Source organism: Emydura macquarii, unplaced genomic scaffold (genome assembly GCF_026122565.2).
Source record: "Emydura macquarii macquarii isolate MOO-44397 ecotype Brisbane River unplaced genomic scaffold, CSIRO-AGI_Emac_v2 contig_2417, whole genome shotgun sequence".
Classification (NCBI taxonomy): Eukaryota; Metazoa; Chordata; order Testudines; family Chelidae; genus Emydura; species Emydura macquarii.
Window position 1 is genome coordinate 624,910 of NW_027132554.1, and position 21,151 is coordinate 646,060.

At 51.3% G+C, this 21,151-nt stretch overlaps 1 protein-coding gene across 1 annotated transcript; it reads right to left on the reverse strand.

The window, feature by feature from the left end:
- Positions 1-1,161: 1,161 nt before the first annotated feature.
- LOC137161968 (POU domain, class 5, transcription factor 3-like) lies at positions 1,162-19,275 on the reverse strand. The gene is made up of 5 exons (XM_067561465.1): positions 18,107-19,275; positions 11,602-11,716; positions 10,820-10,950; positions 4,154-4,318; positions 1,162-3,120 (listed from the first exon to the last, which is right to left on the reverse strand). Exons 1-5 carry the CDS (start codon positions 18,704-18,706, stop codon positions 2,863-2,865), a joined length of 1,269 nt encoding a protein of 422 aa, XP_067417566.1. The 5' UTR covers positions 18,707-19,275; the 3' UTR covers positions 1,162-2,862.
- Between the last annotated feature and the right edge of the window lie 1,876 nt (positions 19,276-21,151).

Consider the following 21,151-nt stretch of genomic DNA (forward strand, 5'->3'; position numbering starts at 1 on the left):
AATTCTTTGAAGGGGGTCAACAATCATGGGGACATGGGTGATCCAGTGGATAAAGCGTACTTGACTTTCAGAAAGCCTTTGACAAGATCCCACGCCAAAGACTCTTAAGCAAAATAAGCAGTCATGCAATAAAAGGGAAGGTCCTCTCTTGGATCAGTCACTGGTTAAAAGGCAGGAAACAAAGGGTAGGAATAAATGGTCAGTTTTTGCAATGGAGACAGGCAAATAGCAGTGTTCTCTAGGGATCTATACTGGGACCAGTGCTGTTCAACGTATTCATAAATGATCTGGAAAAAGGGATGAAAAGTGAGGTGGCAAAGTTTGCAGATGATACAAAATGACTCATGATAGTTAAGTCCAAAGCAGACTGTGAAGAGTTACCAAGGGATCTCACAAACCCGGGTGAGTAGGCAACAAAATGGCAGACGAAATTCAATGTTGATAAATGCAAAAGAATGCACATTGGAAAACATAATCCCAACTACACATACAACATGATGGGGTCTAAATTAGCTGCTACCACTCAGGAAAGATCTTGGAGTCACTGTGGCTAGTTCTCTGAAAACACCACTCAGTATGCAGGGGCAGTCCAAAAAGCTAACAGAACATTAGGAACCATTAGGAAAGGGATGGATAAGACGACTATTCAGCTTGGAAAAACAGTGACTAAGTGGGATATGACAGAAGTCCATAGAATCATGAATGGCATGGAGAAAGCGAAGAAGGAAGTCACATAACACAAGCACCAGGGGTTACCAAGTTTAAAACAAACAAAAGGAAGTTCTTCTTTACACAAGGCACAATCAATCCCTGGAACTCATTACCAGGGGATGCCGTGAAGGCCAAAACTATAACTGGATTCCAAAAAGATTAGATGAGTTCCTGGAGAATAGGTCCATCAATGGCTATTAGACAAGAAGGTCAGAGACGCAAGCCCATGCCCTGGGTGTCCCTAAGCTTCTGACTGCCAGATGCTGGGACTGGATCACTTCATGATCGTCCTGTTCTGTTCATTCCCTTTGAAGCACCTGGCATTGGCCATGGCTGGAAGACAGGACACTGGGCTAGATGGACCATTGATCTGACCCAGTATGGCCGTCCTTGTGTTCTCAACCGCTTATTTTTATTGCCAGTCAAGAGGCAATAAAGCCCAAGCTGCCCAGCCAGGCATGGGCAGCCCGAGAGAGAGCCAAGTGGAGGAGCTGAGCAGCGTATTTGAACCCTGCCCAGCCCAGAGAGCACAGATGGTCTTATCCAGAACATCTGCACTATCCTCTGAGCATGGCCTTCCATTCCGGCATCTCACAGGAGTGGAGATGGTCTGGGGGTGGAGCTTGCCCCATCTTTCTCTGTCAGTTTGACCCCTGAGCAGACATGCTGGGCTACAAGAGTGCGCTTTGGGAAGGAGAATCTGTCCATATATACAAAGTGTGCCCTGGCCTGGGACAAACCAACGGGCTCTCGAGAAGGGTCTGTAAGGAGGTAGGTTTGATAGAAAACATTTTGCATTGTAACAAGAACTGTCTCAGCCGCCCTTCCCAGCTGTAATTCCATCATAGCGGGGCCAACTCGCAGGTTACGTCACGCTCCTGGAACCACAGCCTTACAGAGCTGGGGGTGGGAGACGCACCTTCGCCCTTCCTCCTGTCCCTTTCCACCTCGGCTCTGGGCTAGCCTCGTGCAGGGAGCCATTGACGAAAGCTCCCAGGTCCCGAGTCAAAGCCCTGAAGCATCTAGCAGAGACCGGGGGTCCGCCAGCCTTTCCAACCCCCAGCCAAGCGAGTGGCAATGAAAGGGTTAACTCGCTTTTCTGCCCCACATATTTTATTTCTCCCCGAAGAGACACTCTCGTTACCAGAGGGACATTCTTAAAAAATCAGCACCCCGAGGGCGAACAGTTATTTAACAGGTAACTAACGGCAAAGAACCTGCCTGGATTCAGAAACAAGGATCTAAGGGTTCACGGCAGCCCCTCTCCAGCAGGTTGGAGACACTGAGGCGTTACAGGCCTCGGAATGCCTCCAGCAGAGTAACCCGCCCCTCGACGCTAGCGGAATAGCGCCCTATGCTACCTGGGAGCTCGTCCGGCCCCGGGCTGGGGTAAGAGCGGGGCTGTCAGGCCAGGTGGGTAAGGCACATTAAAGACACGGGAGGCTGCCCTTGTTCAAGGCATTTTCTCGTTGGAAAATGCCGCCTGGTGGACGCAGAGAGCTGATGCAGTTACAGATGTGTCTGCGTGTCACCGGAGCAAGGCTGAGCCATACAGGCTGGGATTTTCCAAGGAGCCCTAAGGGCCCAACTCCCATAGGCACTCAATGGGCACCCTAACTCTCTTAGGCTCCCTGGAAACTCCCAGTCTTGCAGACTGCATTGGGGTGCCCACCCCCAGGGGTTAGCACAGCCCTGCTGTGTGCAGCAGAGAGGGATGGGGGGGGATCCTTTTACAATTAGAAATGGCTACAAAGGGGGCTTTGTGTTTTGCTTTGTCTTCCAGAGGAGCCTGCCCCCCAGGGGGGAGGGACAGGACAGGTAGATCAGCTGGAGGGGGGAGGAGGGGAAGCACCTCCCCCGGTGGGGAGAGCAGACTCCTAGCTAGGGGAGTGACTCAGATCAGTGGGAAGGATGGGGACTCACTCCAGGGGATCCGCTCCCTCTGCCTGGCTTGCTGCCCCCCTCCCCTCCCACAAAAGGCAAGTAACAAACAAGGAAAGCCTGGCCAGTCGGGCGTCTGGGGCACAACGGCGCTGGTGATCCCTCTGCGGGCAGGATCTCTGGGGCGCTGTTCTCTCCAGGGAGCCAGCCAAGCGGCACTGCCAAGGAGACGCTTCCGTCCAGCTCCCGGGGAGTCCCCGGCCCCCGCATTCAGTTGCTGCTGTTCCCCATGGAGACCGCCGGCTGCAAAACTGGAGGGAAGATCTCGCCCTTGTGGAAAGCTGGCATGTAGATGGGAGCGGGCGAGGCCAGGGGGGCTGGGGCATACGCTTGGGAGCTCCCTGCGGCAGGCAGGGCCGGGTGCGCCAGGGCTGGGTTCATGTCGTACATGGCTCCCTCGTTCTCATCGAAGGGCAGCAGCAGCCGCTTGCCCTTTTGACGCCGGTTGCAGAACCAGACCCGCACCACCTGGGCAGAGACGGGAGAAGGAACAAAAGGGGAGATGGGCCGTTAGAACCTCTTCCTCGGGGAGGTGCCCCCCACAGCTCCACCTCTAGCCAGGCACAAAACACCCAGCAGCACCAAGACCATTTGGGAGCTTCAGGTTCTTTTCCAGTGGGATGTTTTCTGCCTTCCCTCCACCCAAGACCCTACGCTTCCTCCCAGCTCGGCAGTACTAGCTGGGAGCTCTTGGACTGCCAGCCAGAGGGGTGGGTCTCTGCAGAGCCCCAAGTGTATCCACTAATTGAGACAGTCGTGGGTCTAATCCCACCTGCTGGGACCCACCAGATCAGGCAGCGATCTGGCTACCCTGTAAACCTCACTGCATCCATGAACTATCCCTGAATTGGGGCGGAGTGATGTGGGTGGGCAGGGGGGACAGTGGAAAATGTAGGTGAAAAACAAACACCATAAATTGTTTTTGTTTGCATTTTGAATGGAAAAATTTGGATTTTTGGGGGCAGAAAATTGAATACCAAAGAGTTTCAGTTGCCATGGTGCCTACTTAATGGGAACTGTAGTTTGAGTGCCAGATGCCCCCATTCTCCTCTTTAGGCTGGGTTCTCTGGCTGGACTACATCACCCATTGTGCACCATGGCCTCCATTCTTGAAGATGGAGGTGGTGCATCGTGGGCCTGTGTGGAGATGTAGTCTGGCTGGGAAACCCAGCTCAGAGGAGAACAGGGACATGAGGAAACTGAACTACAGCTCACATGAGGCACCATGGTAGCATTTCCAAAATGAAAATGTTGGATTGTTTACCTCCCACCTCAAAAAAAAAAAAAAATCCTGGGAAAACAGACTTTTTTGTGAATAATTTGGTTTAGTCGTAATCCCAATTTTCTGCTGGAAAAAAAAGTTTTGATTGAAAATTTTCCACCAGCCATAAACTGAACCTTAGAGGTGCCCCAACAGAGAAGGCGCTAGTGTCATTCACAAGGGCCCTACTTCTGAACCTGCTGTTCTCCCCAGCACGGGGGAGGCTCTAACTAAACCTACGTCTTTGTCCAAGTTGAGATCTTCCGCGATCTGCGAGATCTGCTGGGGGCTCGGCTTCACGCACTTGCGGAAGAAGCTCTCTAGCGTGCCCTTGACGTTGTTCTCGATGCTGGTCCTGCGCTTCCTCTTCCGGGCCTGGGCCAGCACTTGCTCTGCATTGCATAGCTGGAAAGCAAGAGAGAGACACAAACCCGCAAGAGCCGTGGCACTTGGTTACAGGGTGTCCCTGTGGAGCATCACACTGTTCCCAGCTCCTCGGGGCGCACACACCTGGCTGGGAGAGGGGCACAGGGCCAGTGCTGAGAAATATCAATCCAATGTGCTGCAGATCTGTCAAAAGCCACCACCACCCAGCTCCTAGAGGCAGGGTTGAATGGAGGGAAAATGCCAGCTGATCTGAGAGTCCTTCCCAAACACCACTTGGCTGCACGCTGCATTTGTTTAATGACTGGACAGAGCAACGCTTGGAGACATAGAAAGAGCAGAGTAAAGGGGGACACAGTGATCTGGCATAGCATTTTTCTGCCTTCATTTTGATTTGTGGTGGCTTTCCCCACAGCCCACACAACTGTATCTTTCCACCTGTTTTACAAAAAAAAAGTTAAGGCCGTGCAAAGTCACTTCCCGGACAGCTGGGAACAGAACCCAGGTCCCAGCAAAAAACCATGGCAGCAAGCTCAGAGCCTAGGTTTTCAGACTCAGGTTCACACTTCGGTGCTATTAACAGCTGTGTAGATGTTCTAGTGCAGGCCCTGAAGCCTGGGCAGCGGCTCTGTGTAGAAACTGGCTGAGACTCACTGTTCCTGGCTTTTCTTTTTTTGGGTTTTTTTTTTTTTCCCCCTGTGTAGACTTAATGCGACAGAGCCAAGACTTGGCCAACCTGCCTTTCAGAAAGAATGCATCAGATCCACATCCTTGGCTAGCCTCCATCCAATCACTGCTTTATTAACCCTCCTAAAGCCATGAATGGAATCAAGAAATCTCAACACCCTCTTCTCCTGCTCTAAGCACAATGCTGCAGGACTAACCCTCACCATCCCGGATTTTCATTCTTCTGTTGCCAGCAATAGCGGTGTAACCTACCGGCAAAGTGGGAGTTCCAGCCCCATGAGTGGCGGCTGCACTTGCTGGCTAACAGACACTTCTTTAGTTCAAATGGCAGAGGACTATGCTGGGAAACTGGAAGAGCCCAGGTTCAAATGCTGCCGTTGAGCCATATGGTTGCACCTGGTGGCATTTCTGTTTCTTCGTGTTTCCTTTTTAATCAACTGGTTTATTTAACTCACACAGTGAGAAAACAGTCTCGGAAACAGGCTGCATAGCAAAAGCCCATTATAATCTGCCAATTATGGTGCAATGCTCCCCATTTCACCCCGTCACCCATTTTAGTGGCTCCCATCACACATTGTCATTGTCACAAGTAGGGAGCTTCCCTGGGAAGAGGCAAGGCATTTGGAGGGCTAGTAATGATGGATGGCTTGGAAGCAGAAACCACTCCACTAGCAGGGCCTTTTGGACTACCAGCGAGTGGCCAGGGGCTTTCACAGTGCCAGGTGCCCAGGGTACAATAAGCCACACCACAGATTTTTTTTCCTTTTGGGGAAAAGAAGATGCAGGCACTTTTCAGTTTGATGGGAAACCATCGTACTAAAAAAATCCCCAGCATCTCCTGTTATCCTGGATTAGCGCCACTCAAATCCCTCTCATCCTAAACTCCGTCCTGCAAAACCAGCACACCTGGAACACCTCTGTGCTTCAGCAAGACTTCCCTTCATTCATGCTGCGTGTTTACTGGATTCCTATTATCTGTAGAATTAGAACATTCCCATGCTAGGCACCGTCCGTGTCTATACCAAGCAAGTGTTGCTAATGCTGGTGATTTTATCATGAGCCTCAGTGGGGATTTTTAAGCCCCAGTGCCTTGAGTTTATATGAATACATTTAAATCTCAGCTCTCTTTTTTTCAGGACATTTTTAGCCCTCTTGGCTGCAAACAAAAAACTAGAAGAAAGCTGCCTAAAGGCTCAGAAGCCAGAAGGGGAATAAACAGGACTCCAACAGTGTTATTGTAAGAGTCTTGTGACTTTTACGCTAATCTCATGATTTCTGAATGCCGAGGGTTTGCAATACCGAAGACAGTCCCTGCCCCAAAGAGTTTACAATTGTCATATAGAGTCTAAAAGATTGCGTCTAACATCTTCCTCTGAAATTCGTAACTAAAGCTGGTCAACATTTCCAACCAAAAATATTTTTCCTATAGAAATAACAAATGAAAGAGTGTTATCAAAACCATTGGGGGGGGGGGGGGGGGGAGGAGGAGGGGAAGGAAAGTGTTTTCAACTTTTTATTTATTTGGTGGGAAACTGCAAAATGAAATGATGTTTTGTTTCATTTCAAACTGAAGTTTTGATTTTCAAAAAAAGTTGCCATTTCAGATGTGAGTTTTTCTATGTTTTTTTTTTTTTTTTTTTTTTTTTTGGTCACTGAATGAAATAGGATGGATGATGTCTAAGGGATTATTTTATCCCCCACTTTTTCCTCACTTCCCTTTTCCTATTCAGTAATTTTTCCAAAGTTGGAGAAGTTTTGAAAAAAATTAAAAGTGGAAAAAGGAACAGAAAAAAAAGAAGAAAGTGAAAAAAACCTGTAATATCAATTCTATCATCTCCAGGGGCAAAAAAGAAGAGAAGGGGAGAGAAAAGGGGGATGCAGCTCCCCCAAATCTGACATTTTGAAAATTTAGAGAGAGTGGGGGACAGAAACAAAAATTTCGGTTTGAATTGAAAATTGTATTTAGTTTCAGAATTTTCCCATGAAAAATGGGAATGGAAAATTTTCATTCTATCTTTTTTTGGGGGGAAATGTGTTTTTCAACCAGCTCGAGTTATACAACCATCTAAAACAGTAGTTCCCAACCTTTTTGGTTCGAGGGCCACAAATATAATTTACACCACCCTGAAGGGCCACCAGTCTCCGCCAGCAGCCCCCCGTTCCCTCCGCTGCAGCCAGAGGGAAGGAGTTCAGTGAGGAGGATCTCCCATCCCCCTGGATGCAGCAGGGAAGCGTGTGCTCCACCTGGGACCCTAGGCAGCAGCTCCCTTCTGCAGCCAGGGGACAGGAAATCAGTGCTCCAGCAGGGACCCCAGCGCCTATGGACCCAGACAGAGCACTTTGCTGTGCTTCCTGCAACAGCCAGGGGGAGGGGAGCGCTGATCTCCTGTCCCCTTGGGTGCAGCAAGCAGCCTGCAGCACGCTCTGCATGGGTCTTTAGCCAGCAGCTCCCTTGTGCAGCCACTGATCTAAAACATCTAGTATTCATGTCTGTAGCACGCTTACATCATCATTTATTAGCCCTTTGTATTAAGTATACATTTATCTATAAAGGGTGATCAATTCATTGGTCAAATATTTAAAGGATTTCATTAAAATGTTTCTATTAATATTAAGGTTTTGTAATTTTTTTAATAAATCCAAACCCAAAGTGTTTGGGGGCTGCATTTCCTTTGACCCGCAAACTGCTGCCCCGAACTCATCACCGTATCTAGCACCAACAGCAAAAGTGTGCAGGGAGAGCTGAGCAACCCGCTCCTCGGAACGGCCAGAAATGCTTTCGAATAATTACCCAGCGGGACCTGCTCACAGGCCTGGAGCCTGTAAATTCACCTTGCCAATTTTGCCACTGACCTCTATGAAAGCACGATCAAATTCCTTCAATAATTTCATTGGATCTTCCTTTCCTTTTAGTGAAATCCCATTCCTTACCCTTACAGAGAATCTACGCTGCATTGTAAGTAGGTTGTGCTGTGTTATTCCACCCCTGGAGTGCAGCAGTTATTTATGACCCACCATTCAGGATTTAAATGCTGCATTGTAAGGGGTGTATCACCTCCCACTCCTCCTTTCTTCTGGCTGAGCAGGAGAAGTTGCTAACCACGCCACAGGGGTAAAGGAGAAATCCCTGGTTTTCATTCAGCCTTCTTGCAGCTGCTCCTGGAAGTGAGGATATGGGGTGAAATCCTGGCCCCCACTAAAGTCAATGGCAAAACTTGAATAGACTTCAATGGGGCCAGGATTTCACCCATGATCTTCCAATAGTCTGCCCCATCCTGCCAACCTTACTGTGCCCCTTGCAACTGCAGAGTGTGGGAGAGGCTCAGGGGTGCAGAGGACCTTCTGCCAGGTACCCACCTCCTTCAATAAGGAACCTCTGCAGTCAGTGAAGTTATGTGCACGGAAAAAAACCACTTCCCTGCAAAAAGGTTTCACTGTATTTACATCCCAGGTCATCAGAGCAGTTACTTTTGAGCCCCAGGAATTGTCAGCACAAACTCTTCCTAGACAAGGAGCTGACGATTGTGACAGCTCAACAAAAAGTTGTTTCCCCAGATACGCAAAATGGTCTTGGATTTAGCCCCTGGCCCTCGTGAGATGGTGATCCAACCCATCTCTCCTAACTCACTCCTCTGACTATGGCTATGACATTTAAAGAGAAGGGGGGTTCTCTCCATGTCCACCCACGACAGCAGAAACCTGCTGTTATCGCCTTGTTGGAGGCTGTGGCGATGTCTAGCTGCAAATTACATTTGTTGGGAATCTTGATGCATTTCCCCATCAAACAATTATTGTAAGTTCTTCCCGCTCTTCTCCCACCTCTGCGAAAGGTTGGAAACTCTCCATCCCATGGCATTCTGGTCAATCGGCGACTTGTTTATTTACAAGTACATCTGCCCCCCCTACTGGCACAACAATATCCAAGATACTGCAACTCTGCTGCTGTAAATGGCAAAGGTCTCTCTCCAGCTAGGCCAGTGGCAGGGACCGGGTTACCCTGGCAGGTTGCGGTTGGGATGGTGATGGAGAGATTCCAGTCGCAAGGGTTAAAGCTGTCGCTAGACAGTGAAAGTCCTCACTCACTCTGCTCCCTTCCAAAGAGAAACCCTCCCGCCCCACTGCTAACAGAGTCAGTTCAAGGCCTTCTTCCATGGGTGCAGTCGCAGCTCATTGGGAAGCAGGCCAACCCGCTGGTCTGTTGATAGCCAATACCTGGGATTGTCACAGTGGTAAAAATGTCACCCATACCACGACTTTTCTTTGCATTGCGATTTTTCTGTGTCTCTGGGATTTGATAGGCTGAGGGGCTGGGGGACCACTTCTCCCACCGCAGCCCAGCTTGGGGAAGGTGATCCGGCAGCTCTGTGGCCAGGAAGGGCGCAAGGGAGGGCATCACGGGGAGAGGACCCTGCCAACAAGCCAGAACAAGGAGCCGGGACAAGAGCACAGGATGGGCAAGATAACCTGCCAAGAGCAGGACCGAACCACCCCCATGTAACACCACTGGGGGCAGGACCTGATTCCCCCCCCCCCCAACCTCCAAATACACCCTCCCAGTTTAAGCGACTTTACCATTGCCCCCCGAAAGCCGGGACTTACTAAATTTACCAGGACTGCTCTGGGATTTTTGATAAAAAATGCCGTGACAAATCTGCAGCTCTGCTAATACCCTCAACACCAGGCCCTTCCCTGCCAGGTGGGAGGAAGAAGAGCTAAAGTGGAATTTGATGAGCCCTTCTCCAGGCAGTTCAGAGCAAGACGGGTCTGTTGGCCTAACCAGGAAGTAAAGGAAGCAATTAAGAAAGATAAGGAGCTTGCGAAGAAGTTACAGTTTCTTTGCCTCAGTGGAGGTCAAAGAGATCCAGACTCCAAAGCTGTTCTCTCAGGTCATAAGGAGGAGCCGCTGTTGAAAGAGGAGCTGCTGGAGCAAACTGATAAAGACACAACCCTCATGAGGACTGGGTGGCATCAGACAAGAAATTTGAACGCAAGAAGAAAGTGACTGAGCTGCTAACAAAACTCTGCAACCCCTCCTTGCAAACAGCTGCTGTCCGGGGAGGAAGGCGAGGGGGGGCTGCCCTGTAGGCTGCAGCCTGTGCCCAAAACTTCTGCAGTATGACATGCCCCTGGTGCACGCTCCTAGCCGGGGTCGCTGGAAGGCAGCCATACAGCTGTCACCAGCCGTGCCTGGGTCAAAGGAATCCTCTCCCAGCCCCCCTACACTGCTCAGACCCTTTCTGGAGGACTGGGGCTGCTCAGGGGTGAGAATTGTAGGGAAGTAAATTCTCTAACAAGAATCTCATCCTAGGACTTTGGTTTAGAAAGCAGACTGGCAAGCGGAGAAGTGACGGGGGGGAGCAGAATAAGGAATGGAAAAAGCGAAGGTAGATCAGGCATTCCTCTCCACTCTCCCTCAGAACACAAGAGCAAGGGGCCAGCCAATGAAACGGAAAGCCGGCACATTTAAAACCGGCATGAGGAAATACCATTTCCTCCCCACCACCCCTTGGTGCGTAACTGACTTGTGGAACTCACTGCCCCAAGAGATTAGCAAAGCCCAAGGCTGAGCAGGATTCACTGGAGATCTTGGATGTTCTCATTCTCCACAGTCACAGCAGAAAGGATAAAATGTCTGCAGAAGGGAGATGGGCCCGGCTGACGTGGATCAAGCTCTGACTGCCGGGGGTCAGGAAGGAACTTTGCCCTGTGACTAGGTTACTTCTATAGCTGCCCATTATGGGGACACTTGCGGCTGGCTCAGAAGCAGCTAGTCCTGGCCACTGGGCTAACCTGATCCCCGGTCTCACCCGCTCTGGCCCTCTGCACCCCACTTACCACTTGCAGGCCGTCATTATTCTCTGCCTCATTGAGCCAGCGCTGCAACAGCGGCTTCAGCTTGCACATGTTCTTGAAGCTCAGCTGGAGCGCTTCGAAGCGGCAGATTGTCGTCTGGCTGAACATCTTCCCTGCGGGGGAGAGGGGCACCGTTCGCTGCAGGCCTGGAGCGGCCAGACGCTTTATCCTGTGCCACCCAGAGTACACCAGCCAGAGAGGAAAGAAACCGGCCCACTACCTGCCCCATGTGTGCAGCATCCACCCCCCCCCCCACACACACACACCCCAGACACCCCACACACACACATCCAGACACCCCCCCCACACACACACACACACCTCTAGGGCATGGATCATGGGGGTCTATGCCTTCCCCCCGATATCTGGGAGGAGGAGGGGCCTCTTCTGCCCCTCCCCCTTTACGTGAGGGCTCAATGGGGACTGGGGGTGCTTGAGTCTCCCCCACTCCCATAGAGCTGGTAGGAGTCCCTGGCACTGCTCACTCTGCCCCACAGAATTTCTCTTCCCCCCCAGCATCCCCATCTCCTGGTGTGATGTCTGGGAGGGAATCCCTCCCCTCCTTTGGGTGCCCCTCAAGGTGGCAACAGGGATAGCACAGACCCCCAGGTAACAGCATCACGTTGGGGTCACCCCCGGAATAACTGGGCTCGCTGCAACGCCAATGGGGACCCAGCCCCCATCTTTCACCTTCTGCACCAAGAGACAACCCCACAGGGACCAGATGTGCAGAGAGGTGGGGGTGGGGGGTGTTAAACACTCACCATACAGAGTCCCCAGAGCCATCCCCACATCAGCCTGTGTGAACCCCAGGGTGATGCGCTTGTGCTTGAGGTCCCTGGCAAACTGCTCCAGCTCCTCAGAGGTGGGAGTAGCGTCCTGGCAAAGGAAGCAAAAAACCACACCTGTTAGAGGGGTTAAAAGAGCCTCCGGACCCGGGGGGGAGGGGACGTGAGGTGGGGGCTGGAAAGGAGAGAGGTGGATTCACTCAGACACTTAGGGACAGGTGCAACTCTAAGCTGGGGAGAGATGGATCCCAGGTCCACGGCTGCTATTACCTTTCCCGGCAGGCAGGAGGAGTGTGAACTGTGATGTCCTCAGGTGTTTGTTTACATCGACAAACCAGCATCCTGCAGGCAGCCGGGGCCGGCAAACTACTACAGACGGAACCACTTTGAACCAAGACCTTTATTAGGATCCAAGAAGCGGGCTGCTGCCGCAAGCTGCTCTCCTTCCACTTCACAGCAGAACTACTGCTGAGACCGTCCGTCAGTCTCCCCCCGCCTGGCTGCAGATTGAAACATGCACCCCCACGGCGTCCCACTCACTGGGAGATGTCTGGCTGGCGAGCCAGCGCTAGAAGAGCAAGGAGTGCGTGTTGGGGGGCTGTGGGGTGACACAGGTCAGCAGTGAGACATCGCAGCTGAGCTGTTTAAGGGACGCTTGAAAAGGTCAGTCCCTTTTTAAAAATGAAAGCTCTCGTTCTGCAGACATTGCAGGATGTCCTTAGACACCCCCCCATTCACCAGTGAAAGTTTCCCTGCTCCACGCCGGGGAGTGGGCAATCCGGGTAATCAGGGAGCGGGATGGCCATCTAGTCCATGGGGATTCATCAAGGAGAGACTGAAGCTGGAATATGCCCTAGAATATTCCTCCCATTACATCCCCCCACCCAGGATACATTTCCTAGGCTCCGTTCGCAGAGAGGATGAGAAGTCTCTCCCCGCTCACCTACTCTATCTACCCCAGCACTGAGCTGGCCCTAGTCACCGCAGTGCCACACAATTGTGCGACTGAGCCCTCACAAACCACCCTGGGGGGAAGCAGGGCAGCAGTCTCCATTTCCCAAAGGGTTGGCAAAGTGACTTGCCCAAGACAGGTGGGGGATAAAAATCACGATAAAACAGAATAGAAAATGGTTTTTGTATTTAAACCCAATTTGTCATTTATAGCTGTTTCCTTTCCAGTGCTACCTTGCTAGTTCTTTATCTGCTTCCTAATCTATAGTCTTAAGTGGCTAAAATGGTTTATTTAAGGAGTTTCGTAATTGTTAGTAGAATTTCAGATTTTATATGGAGTTTTTTTTCTATGAAGACGTTTTAGCCTTTAAACTCTCATCTATATTGTAAAAAAACAAGTCCAGGGCCTTACTCCCAGCCGCATGGTGAGAACACCACAAACAACTGATAGACGAATAGCAACCAACACCCTCTTCCGATACATTGTATGTCCACAAGTCAAAAAGCCACAATGCTTTGACTAGGCCACATTCCTCCATCAGAGTTTGCAAAGTCAATAGGACTTATGCTCCTAAATCACTTTGATGCTGTTGATAATCCCCCGGTTAGTATTTTATGGACTTCAAAATTTTGGCCTGCCTGTATAAAGAAGTTGACAATAACTTTGTTAACGCACTGGAAGATTCAATCACTTTTCGTTATTAACACTCTCTGGTGACCATCATTAAATGTTATGAAGTGCTCAGATACTTCAATGTATCAATCCTCCCCAAACCACTGAGGAAGTGCTAGGAAAATCCACACCCCTGAGCAACACAATGATGCCAGTCAAGCTCTGGGTGTAGACAGTGCTATGTCAATCATAAGCATCCTGTTGACATAGCTACCACCTCTCAGGGAGGTGGAGTACCTAGAATCTCTCCCATCAGGCAGAGGCAGCATTTTCACTAAGCACAACAGTGGCGCAGAGGCCTGTCAGCGTAAACAAGCCCTGATTAACTTACCCTAGGTCACACAGAGTGCCTTAAGTGCAGCAGGAAACTGAATCTAGGTCTCTCAAATTCTAGACCAGCATCCTACTCGCTGGATCATCTTTTCTCACTACACAGAAGCAGTTTTGTTTTGAAGGGACAAAGATTTTATGGCACTAAAAGAAATGTTTGTAACAAAAATACAATTTCAGCCCATACTCCTGCTAACAACTGGGTACATGCTTAACTTTAAGCACACGAGTAGTCACATCAGAGTCAATGCGGCTTTTCACGTGAGCCTAAGTTCTGCAGGGCCAGAGCCTTTATTGGCCAGAGTTTGGTTTTTGTCTATTGCAGCTTTGTAAAATCCAATTCAACTCCCAGAGCAGGAGGGGCCTTCGCTGTTTCATAGCTTCAAAGGCCGGGAGGGACCTCTCTGGTCATCTGCTCTGATCTGCTGAATGACACAGGCCAGAGATTTTTCTGCATCAGGCTCATAACTTCTGTTTGAGCTAGAGTGGATCTGTTGAAAAGCTCATTCTACAGTTTGGTTCATAATAAATGGAGTCTATGACAGAGGCAGGAACTGAACATGGAGTAACAGGCCAGTACCCTGGCCACTGCACCATCCTGCCAACCCTGGAACAAGCTGCCCAATGGGTCCCACTCTCCTCCACTACTTTCTGTCCCACTGTACTCCCAGCTGGCGGGGGAGCTGGAGGCCAGATCCCCATCTGCTGTAGGCAAGCTGCAATGGAGCAATGCCAATATACACCGGCCACGTATCTTCCCTTCTCTTTTGAGAAGCTTGGGGAGTACCTGGCTGCTGGGTCTTCTCTTCCCCAAGGAAGGCAGCAGCGAGAACACACTGAGCGGTGCTCAAAGTCTAAGCACAGCTCCGGCAGAGGGGCTCCAATCAATACCCTCCAAAAGCAGCAGATCCTCATGTGTGCTATGTTTGAGACGGTCTCACCAGCTACGGCCAGTGGTCAGCTAATAGGGATTCAGCCACTGCCAGTCTCTCCTCGGTGCTAACAGGAGAAAAGCCCAGATCCCCAATGGTATTTAGGTTTCTAACTTCCAGTGGTATTTAGGAGACCTGGGCCCAACTGCCCAACAAAACAAAAAGGAATCAAAACCCTACTTTCTCCTCCACGCTTTATAAAAAAAAAAAACACAACTCATCTAAGCCCCTGGGAGTTCACACTGGAAGAGAGACGGGCTGCAACCAACCCAGCACCAAGAGCAGCAAAACTTTTGCTGTGAGAAGGTGCATATACACCTTTCAACCAGCTCGCCTTGACTATATTGCTACAACTTGCAGGACAGCAGCAGTTGCCTAGTAAGCAACTAGCTGCTATTTAAGACAGAGATTCAAACATCATGGGCCCCGTTTCCTGCACCTTACCTCACTTTCAGCTGTGCAGAGGGGCACACAAATCCAGGCAATCCGAATGATGGCTTGTTACACCTGTGGTGCGCAGGTGTAAGTCTCAACACAACGTGCCAGGGCAGTAGATGATCAGACTGGGACCACTCAGAAAGGTTTGCACAGAGAGTTGTCGTCCATGACACACACAAAATGGCCAGGCAGGTTTTTGCACACACAGGTTTTCCGAACTGCCCTTCTCCCCACCTGGAACTGTTGCGGAATAGTTTATGAAATAGGTTTAATTAATTGGTTCATGGCCTTACTGAGAAGTCAGCTGTTTTTGCAAATACAGTCACCATGCCAAGCGAAGGCCCCGCAGGGCAATGGTACATCATGTACAGGAGAGCGGCCGTTAACAAAAAACCAAACCAAACCCAGGGCCCTTAAAAATTCTTTGTCAATGAAGAGTCCAGGAAAGAGTTTTTCCTTGGATTTATTATTTTCTTTCTTGTTTTCCTGCTTACAAATACCAGGAATGTCAAATTGTTCCCTGGCTGTTCTGGAGGACCAACTAAAGCATTTCAGGGCTTATCTACACATGACAGTGTGCACCAGTTTCCTCTAATAGCCCTTTTTTGATTGATTTAGTTAAAGTGGTGCAAACCCCAGCCTGGACATGCTTAAGTCTGAATTGTTTTAGCGTAATCCACCTGTGAGTCAGGGATTTGACCAATTTTTAAAGGATTATAATCTGGAGGGAGCTGGCCTCCACATTTTAAATATCTGGATTTTTAAAATTCCACTTAAAATAAGTGGTGCTAATAATAGTCACGCCGATGAAAGTATTTGAAGCAGGCAGCACTAGCACATGAACTGCAGCCAGAGAAGAGCTAAGAGCACAGACGTACAGAATCCTACGCCGTCCAAGAGAAAACTGAACCCAAACTGTCACACTGAGGGAGGATCATAGACATTTAAATATTTTTGCTCTGCAACAGCCAGCAGAGGAAGCCCAAGGTAAAGCCGTTGCTTGGAAGAGTACCAATGTCTGGCAGACATGGGGGGCCCAGACATGGCACTAAGCGTGGGCGGCTGCTCCATTCTGTAGCATACCCGGGAACTCAACCTCCTTCCTGAACCTGGGCAGAGGTGACAAAGGTGGGAACCTGTTTTGAAGAACAGGTGAAGACCACAACACTGCCCTCTGGTGAACTCACATACAGGACTCCTTCTGGACTCCTTGCTGCTACTAGATTCCCAGATAGGCCGGAAACAGCTTCTTCCTCATCCTGACAGAGGAGGACCCAGCCATGGTGACCCCTGTATTTGGGAGCCCCATGATCTCACCGTCCTGTGCTGGACTGAACATAGACAGCAGCAGCTCTGAAGAACATCCAGCTGGTGCAACGGGCAATGACCCATCTACTAAACCCCACAGGCCACTATGAACCCTTCACCGGCTGTGGGCAGGATGCTGGTGCCCCAGAAAAGACACTAGGTCATCAAAACCCTCAGGGGACTGAGCTGAGGGAGAGAGGAAAGGTTGAGTGCCCGGTGGAGAGTGGAAGAAACCATAAGGCTAGAAAGGTTAAAGGGGTGAGACTCAAGCCTGGCTGGGCACGTGCCTGGCGAGGTTCAAATCCTCCATCCGGAAGGTCTGCTCTCCTAGGCGCCCACTGCTGTAAACTTTTCCCTGCAGGCATCACGGGATGCAATTCTCTGCCCCCTGTTATGCAGGAGGTCAGACTAGATGATCCTAATGGTTCCCTCCAGCCTTATACTCTAAAGACTTGGGGGAGGGGACTGAGAACAGGTGGCTCATGGAGAAGCAGAAGAGGGGAAATAAGAACAAAACATGGAAAGGAAAATACAGAGAGAAGCAAAGGCAGACAGGTGATGTGCAGCAACGGATGTCAGGAGTTTCAGAACTACAGGCCTAGACAGAGGTAGGGAAGCTGTAGATGATCTGGGAATGTAGCTAAACCCCCATTTACACAGCAAAGTGCAACAGTGTTATAACTTCCCCCCTTGCAATGCAAAAAGCTTTCATCCCATGGGACCTGCTGTCCTTCCTTTTTCCCGGCTGTCTCTGGCCGGGTGCTTCTCAGCTGGTCTTTAAATCCCCAGTCAAACAATTCTGTATCCCTGCGGGCTCTCCTGATCCATCCCTCTATAATAATACCCAGCTCCTACAGAGCACATCAGATCTCAAAGCGCTTTACACGGGGAGAATGATACAACCGCCTGTTCTACAGATGATTATTGATCCAAATGAGGATTATTTGGAGTGAGACACAGAGAAGTTTAAATCTCTACACTGGCATTACAGCGCAAGGGTCGCTCCATTTTGAGGGGGGGACTCAAACGTCAGCTGAAAGTCTGGATAAATGCATATGAATCATCCGACAGCACCCTGATACTTTTTAAAAGCGGATATATGCGTAAGTACACAAACACACGTGTACACACACACACACACACACACAGAGTCAGGTCTTTAACAGGTGTCAATCAGCGTAGCTCTGATTTACACATCAGACAAGGATCTGACCCATCATATTTAAAAGGCAGACAGCGCTTTCAGTCTGCGGTTGTGGCCCCCACCTCCAGAGAACACACGCAACCACACACAACACAAACATGCCACAGTCTGGTCAGAACAGCCTATCTGGCCACTTGTGGATAGACAGATTCCTTTTGGAGAAACCGGCCCTCCCAGCCATCCCGGCTCGGAAGCGGCTCTGCTGTTGCAGAAGGAGAGATGTGCAGGTACAGACCTGCGGGCTCTCCGGGAAGGGGGGGGACAAGGTCACCCCAAAAGCGACAGAGAGAGAGAGAGAAAGAAAAACGTGTCCGTTTCTCCTCTTCCCAAAGGCAGGGCCAGGGCCGGGTTACGCTGGAGGCCCCATTTGTGGGTAGGCTGGATCCAGGCTCATCCCTGCAACCTGCGGGGCTCCGGCCTCAGCCCAAAGCCAGGCAGGGGGTGATTCCAGGGATTCAGATCGGGGGGGGGGGGGGGACACCCTTAAAGCCCAGGCATGGAGCGAGGGATGAACCCGAATCCCCGCTCCCCTCCCCGGCAGAATGGGGGGACAAAAGCCGAGCGGCCCGGTTGGCAGAGCAGGGGCTGACTCCGGGCTCGGGGAGGGGGCTGCAGGGGAAAGGAAGGGGCCGAAGGGATCCTTACCTCGTCCCCGCTGTCACTGGACTGGCCTCCCTCGCTCGCTGCGCCGCTGGAGCCGCCGCTGCTGCCCAGGCTGGAGAGGCCGCTGGAGGCCGGGTGCCGGGCGCTGGGGCAGAGGGCGTGATGGGCCCCCGGGAAAACCCCGACCCCCGGGAAGGGCTGGCCGGGCAGGGGGCCGCCGGCGGGCGCGGCGCTGTGGCCGGCCAGGGCAGGCCAGAAAGGGCTGCTCCAGGGGTGGGCGCAGTAGGGGCCGGCGGGCAGCAGGGCGCATGGCGCATCTGGCGAGCCTTCCGTGCGCCCCTTCTCCTGGCCGGGCTCCTCGCTCTGGGCCGCTCTGTTCCCCGGGAGCCGGGGGTCCGGCTGTCCCCCGGGCCCGCCCAGCTGGCTGGAGGGCTCCGGGCCAGGGAAAGGGCCCCAGGCCTTAGCCGGGCCGGTCTCCCCCGCCGGCAGCTCGGGCGCCTGGCACTCCGTCTTGAAGGGGAAGAAGGGCGGCTGGGGGCCCAGGCTGCCGTAGCTGCTCTTGGCGAACGGGGCGCTCCCCTCCGGCAGGAGCCCAGCCCCGGGGCCGAAGGAGGCGGAGGGCAGCCCCTCCTGGGTGAACATGCTCTCCCCCAGGCTGCCCACAGGCGGGGAGCTCGGAGCCCCCTAAGGCTCCATGGGGGCCCCCCCTTTTCTCCCAGCGGCGAGCGGACCTAGGCACGGGGCGCGAGTCCTCGACAGATGCGCGCAGGCGGCGGGGGCATGGTGGCAGCGGGCTCACAGAAGGGGCCGGGCGACGGCGAGGCCGTGGGGGCCACAGCAAAGCCCCTCCATGCTGTAAGCCAGCCGAGGGGCGAGCTCCTGCCTAGCTCCCCCTTCCCCGCTGGGGATCACTCTGGGCATTGCCCTGCTCGGCGATTGGCCCCTTTAAGACAATTGACACCAATAGGTTGTAAATGAACTTGATTCTTTTGTGTGGGTGGGTGGGTGTGTGTTGGGGGTGGGGGGATAGCATCTTGCACCACCTTGATTAGAAGTAGTTCAGTCCGCCCCTGGGAATCCCCCCTCGTCCTCTCCCCATCTCTTTAACTTCCCCCACGGTTTTGTGAGGGCATCAATGGAGAAGGGAAAGGAAACAGGCCAGCTGCATCATTTATTGGTGGTGGGAAGCCTTCTTCTTGGATCCTGTTTAAAAAGGTCGGATCCCTCCAAGGGAGGTTGGCTCCTGGAAATTCAGAGCAATAAACCATTTGCACCTGGGTTGGAATCCGGGGGGGGGGGGGGAGGGGGGAATGACAGATTGCAATTGCAAACCTATTTGGATGGTCAATGACCCCAGCAGTTTGAGGCCATCTTGCAAAACCCTTGCCCTTTCCTGCACTGATTTTGCAAGGAGTGGTGTCTAACAAAGGTCAATGGGGAGCTCTGATTCACCCTCTCTCCTAGCACAGCGATGAGGGGGCATTTGATGAAAATGAAAGGTAGCATATTTACAAGTGATGCAATCAAATATTTTAACATGCAGCGCAGAGTTAGCCTGTGGAACTCAATGCGACAAGATTTTACTGAGGCTTAGAATCTAGTAGGATTTTTTTTTTTAAAAAGATGAGGCATTACATGAAGGATGAGAACAATCACAATCAGCTAGGACTAAAAATATATATGAGGGAATTGAAAGCCTCCTTCGTTAGGGCATACAGCAACCACTAACTGACCCGGGTTAGGAAGAACCCTACGGGCTGGTTAGTCCATTACTGATCACCATGGGGTCTTTTTCTGAAGCAACTGGGGCTGACCACTATCAGATGTGTTACAGCAGTAGGTGGCTGATAAACTGCCATAGCAGATCAGACCTTTGTTCCTGTGTGGAAAATGGGACAAGCAATCTGTCTGACAGAGCGGGACTTCCTCTTTCATGGCCGCAGAGCATGAGTTGAGATCTACCACCGGGTGTTAGAAAGGCAGCCTTGGCAGATACCCTGCCTTCCCCAGTCCGCTCTCCCAGAGAATCCAGGATTAAATCAGGGTGGGTGCACCCTACACATGTTTAGCAGCCGGCACCACTTCCTAGCGGCACCACTGCTTCCCTATCCCCCCCTTCATCACCCTGATGAATGAATTTCCAGCCTATGATTGCAAAATATCAGAGTCCCTTGGAGAGGGGGATGATCTCTCCAGAGTGTTTTCTTGGGAGGTATTTGCAGGTACGTGGAGGGCCTGGGTCTTTTGTTTTCTTTTATTGGTCACTTGCCTCTAAACTCACCTGATCATGAGCATTGCTATCACTCACACCCATCTGCCGCACAATGGGACCCAGTCAATATTTTCTCTATCTAACGGGGATTTATTTGTTGTGATTGCCACTTGACAATGGTGCTGTTGAGCCTGGCCTTATTACACTTCCCGAAACCCCTCCCCTCTGCTCCCAAAGTAACTTTTCAACATATTAATGGCAACTGATAGGATTATCCTGTCAATGGATTACATCATTAACATGCATCAGCACCTGCCTTCCATCACGAACAGACAGTCCCTGCACTGCAGCTGGGGAGGGAGATGCACCCATCAGATGCCAGTCTCTGGGCAGGATGAAGCTTGGGCAATGTGGAAGCAGGCCAGCTCCAGCAGCATGGTATCTGCCGGGCCCCAGTCTACCACCAGTGACTTTACCTATTGATTAACTTGCCTGGTTGATAACTGCTGTTTCTCTTTCTTTGGAGTCTCTCACTCAGAGATATGGCAAAGAGATAAGTCTGAAAAGCTCATTTCCTTTGTTTTTGGGACTGAGCCACTCGCAGGGTCTGAATGGAGGGGGTGGCTGTTACTGATTTATACAATTGCTTTGGGTTATTGCTAGTGGGCACAAGTTGCCTGTAGTGGGGATAAGAAGCCTGATTTTCAGAAGCGCTGAGTGTCCTTACTCCAGCTGAGGTCAATGGGTTCTGCAAAGTGCTCAGCACCTCAGGAAAAAAAACGCCCTAAATGTGGCACCGAATTGCAGAAACATCAGACAGAGGGGTGGGATCCCAGCCCTGCTGAGATCACCAGTAAAATTCAATGGACTTCAGT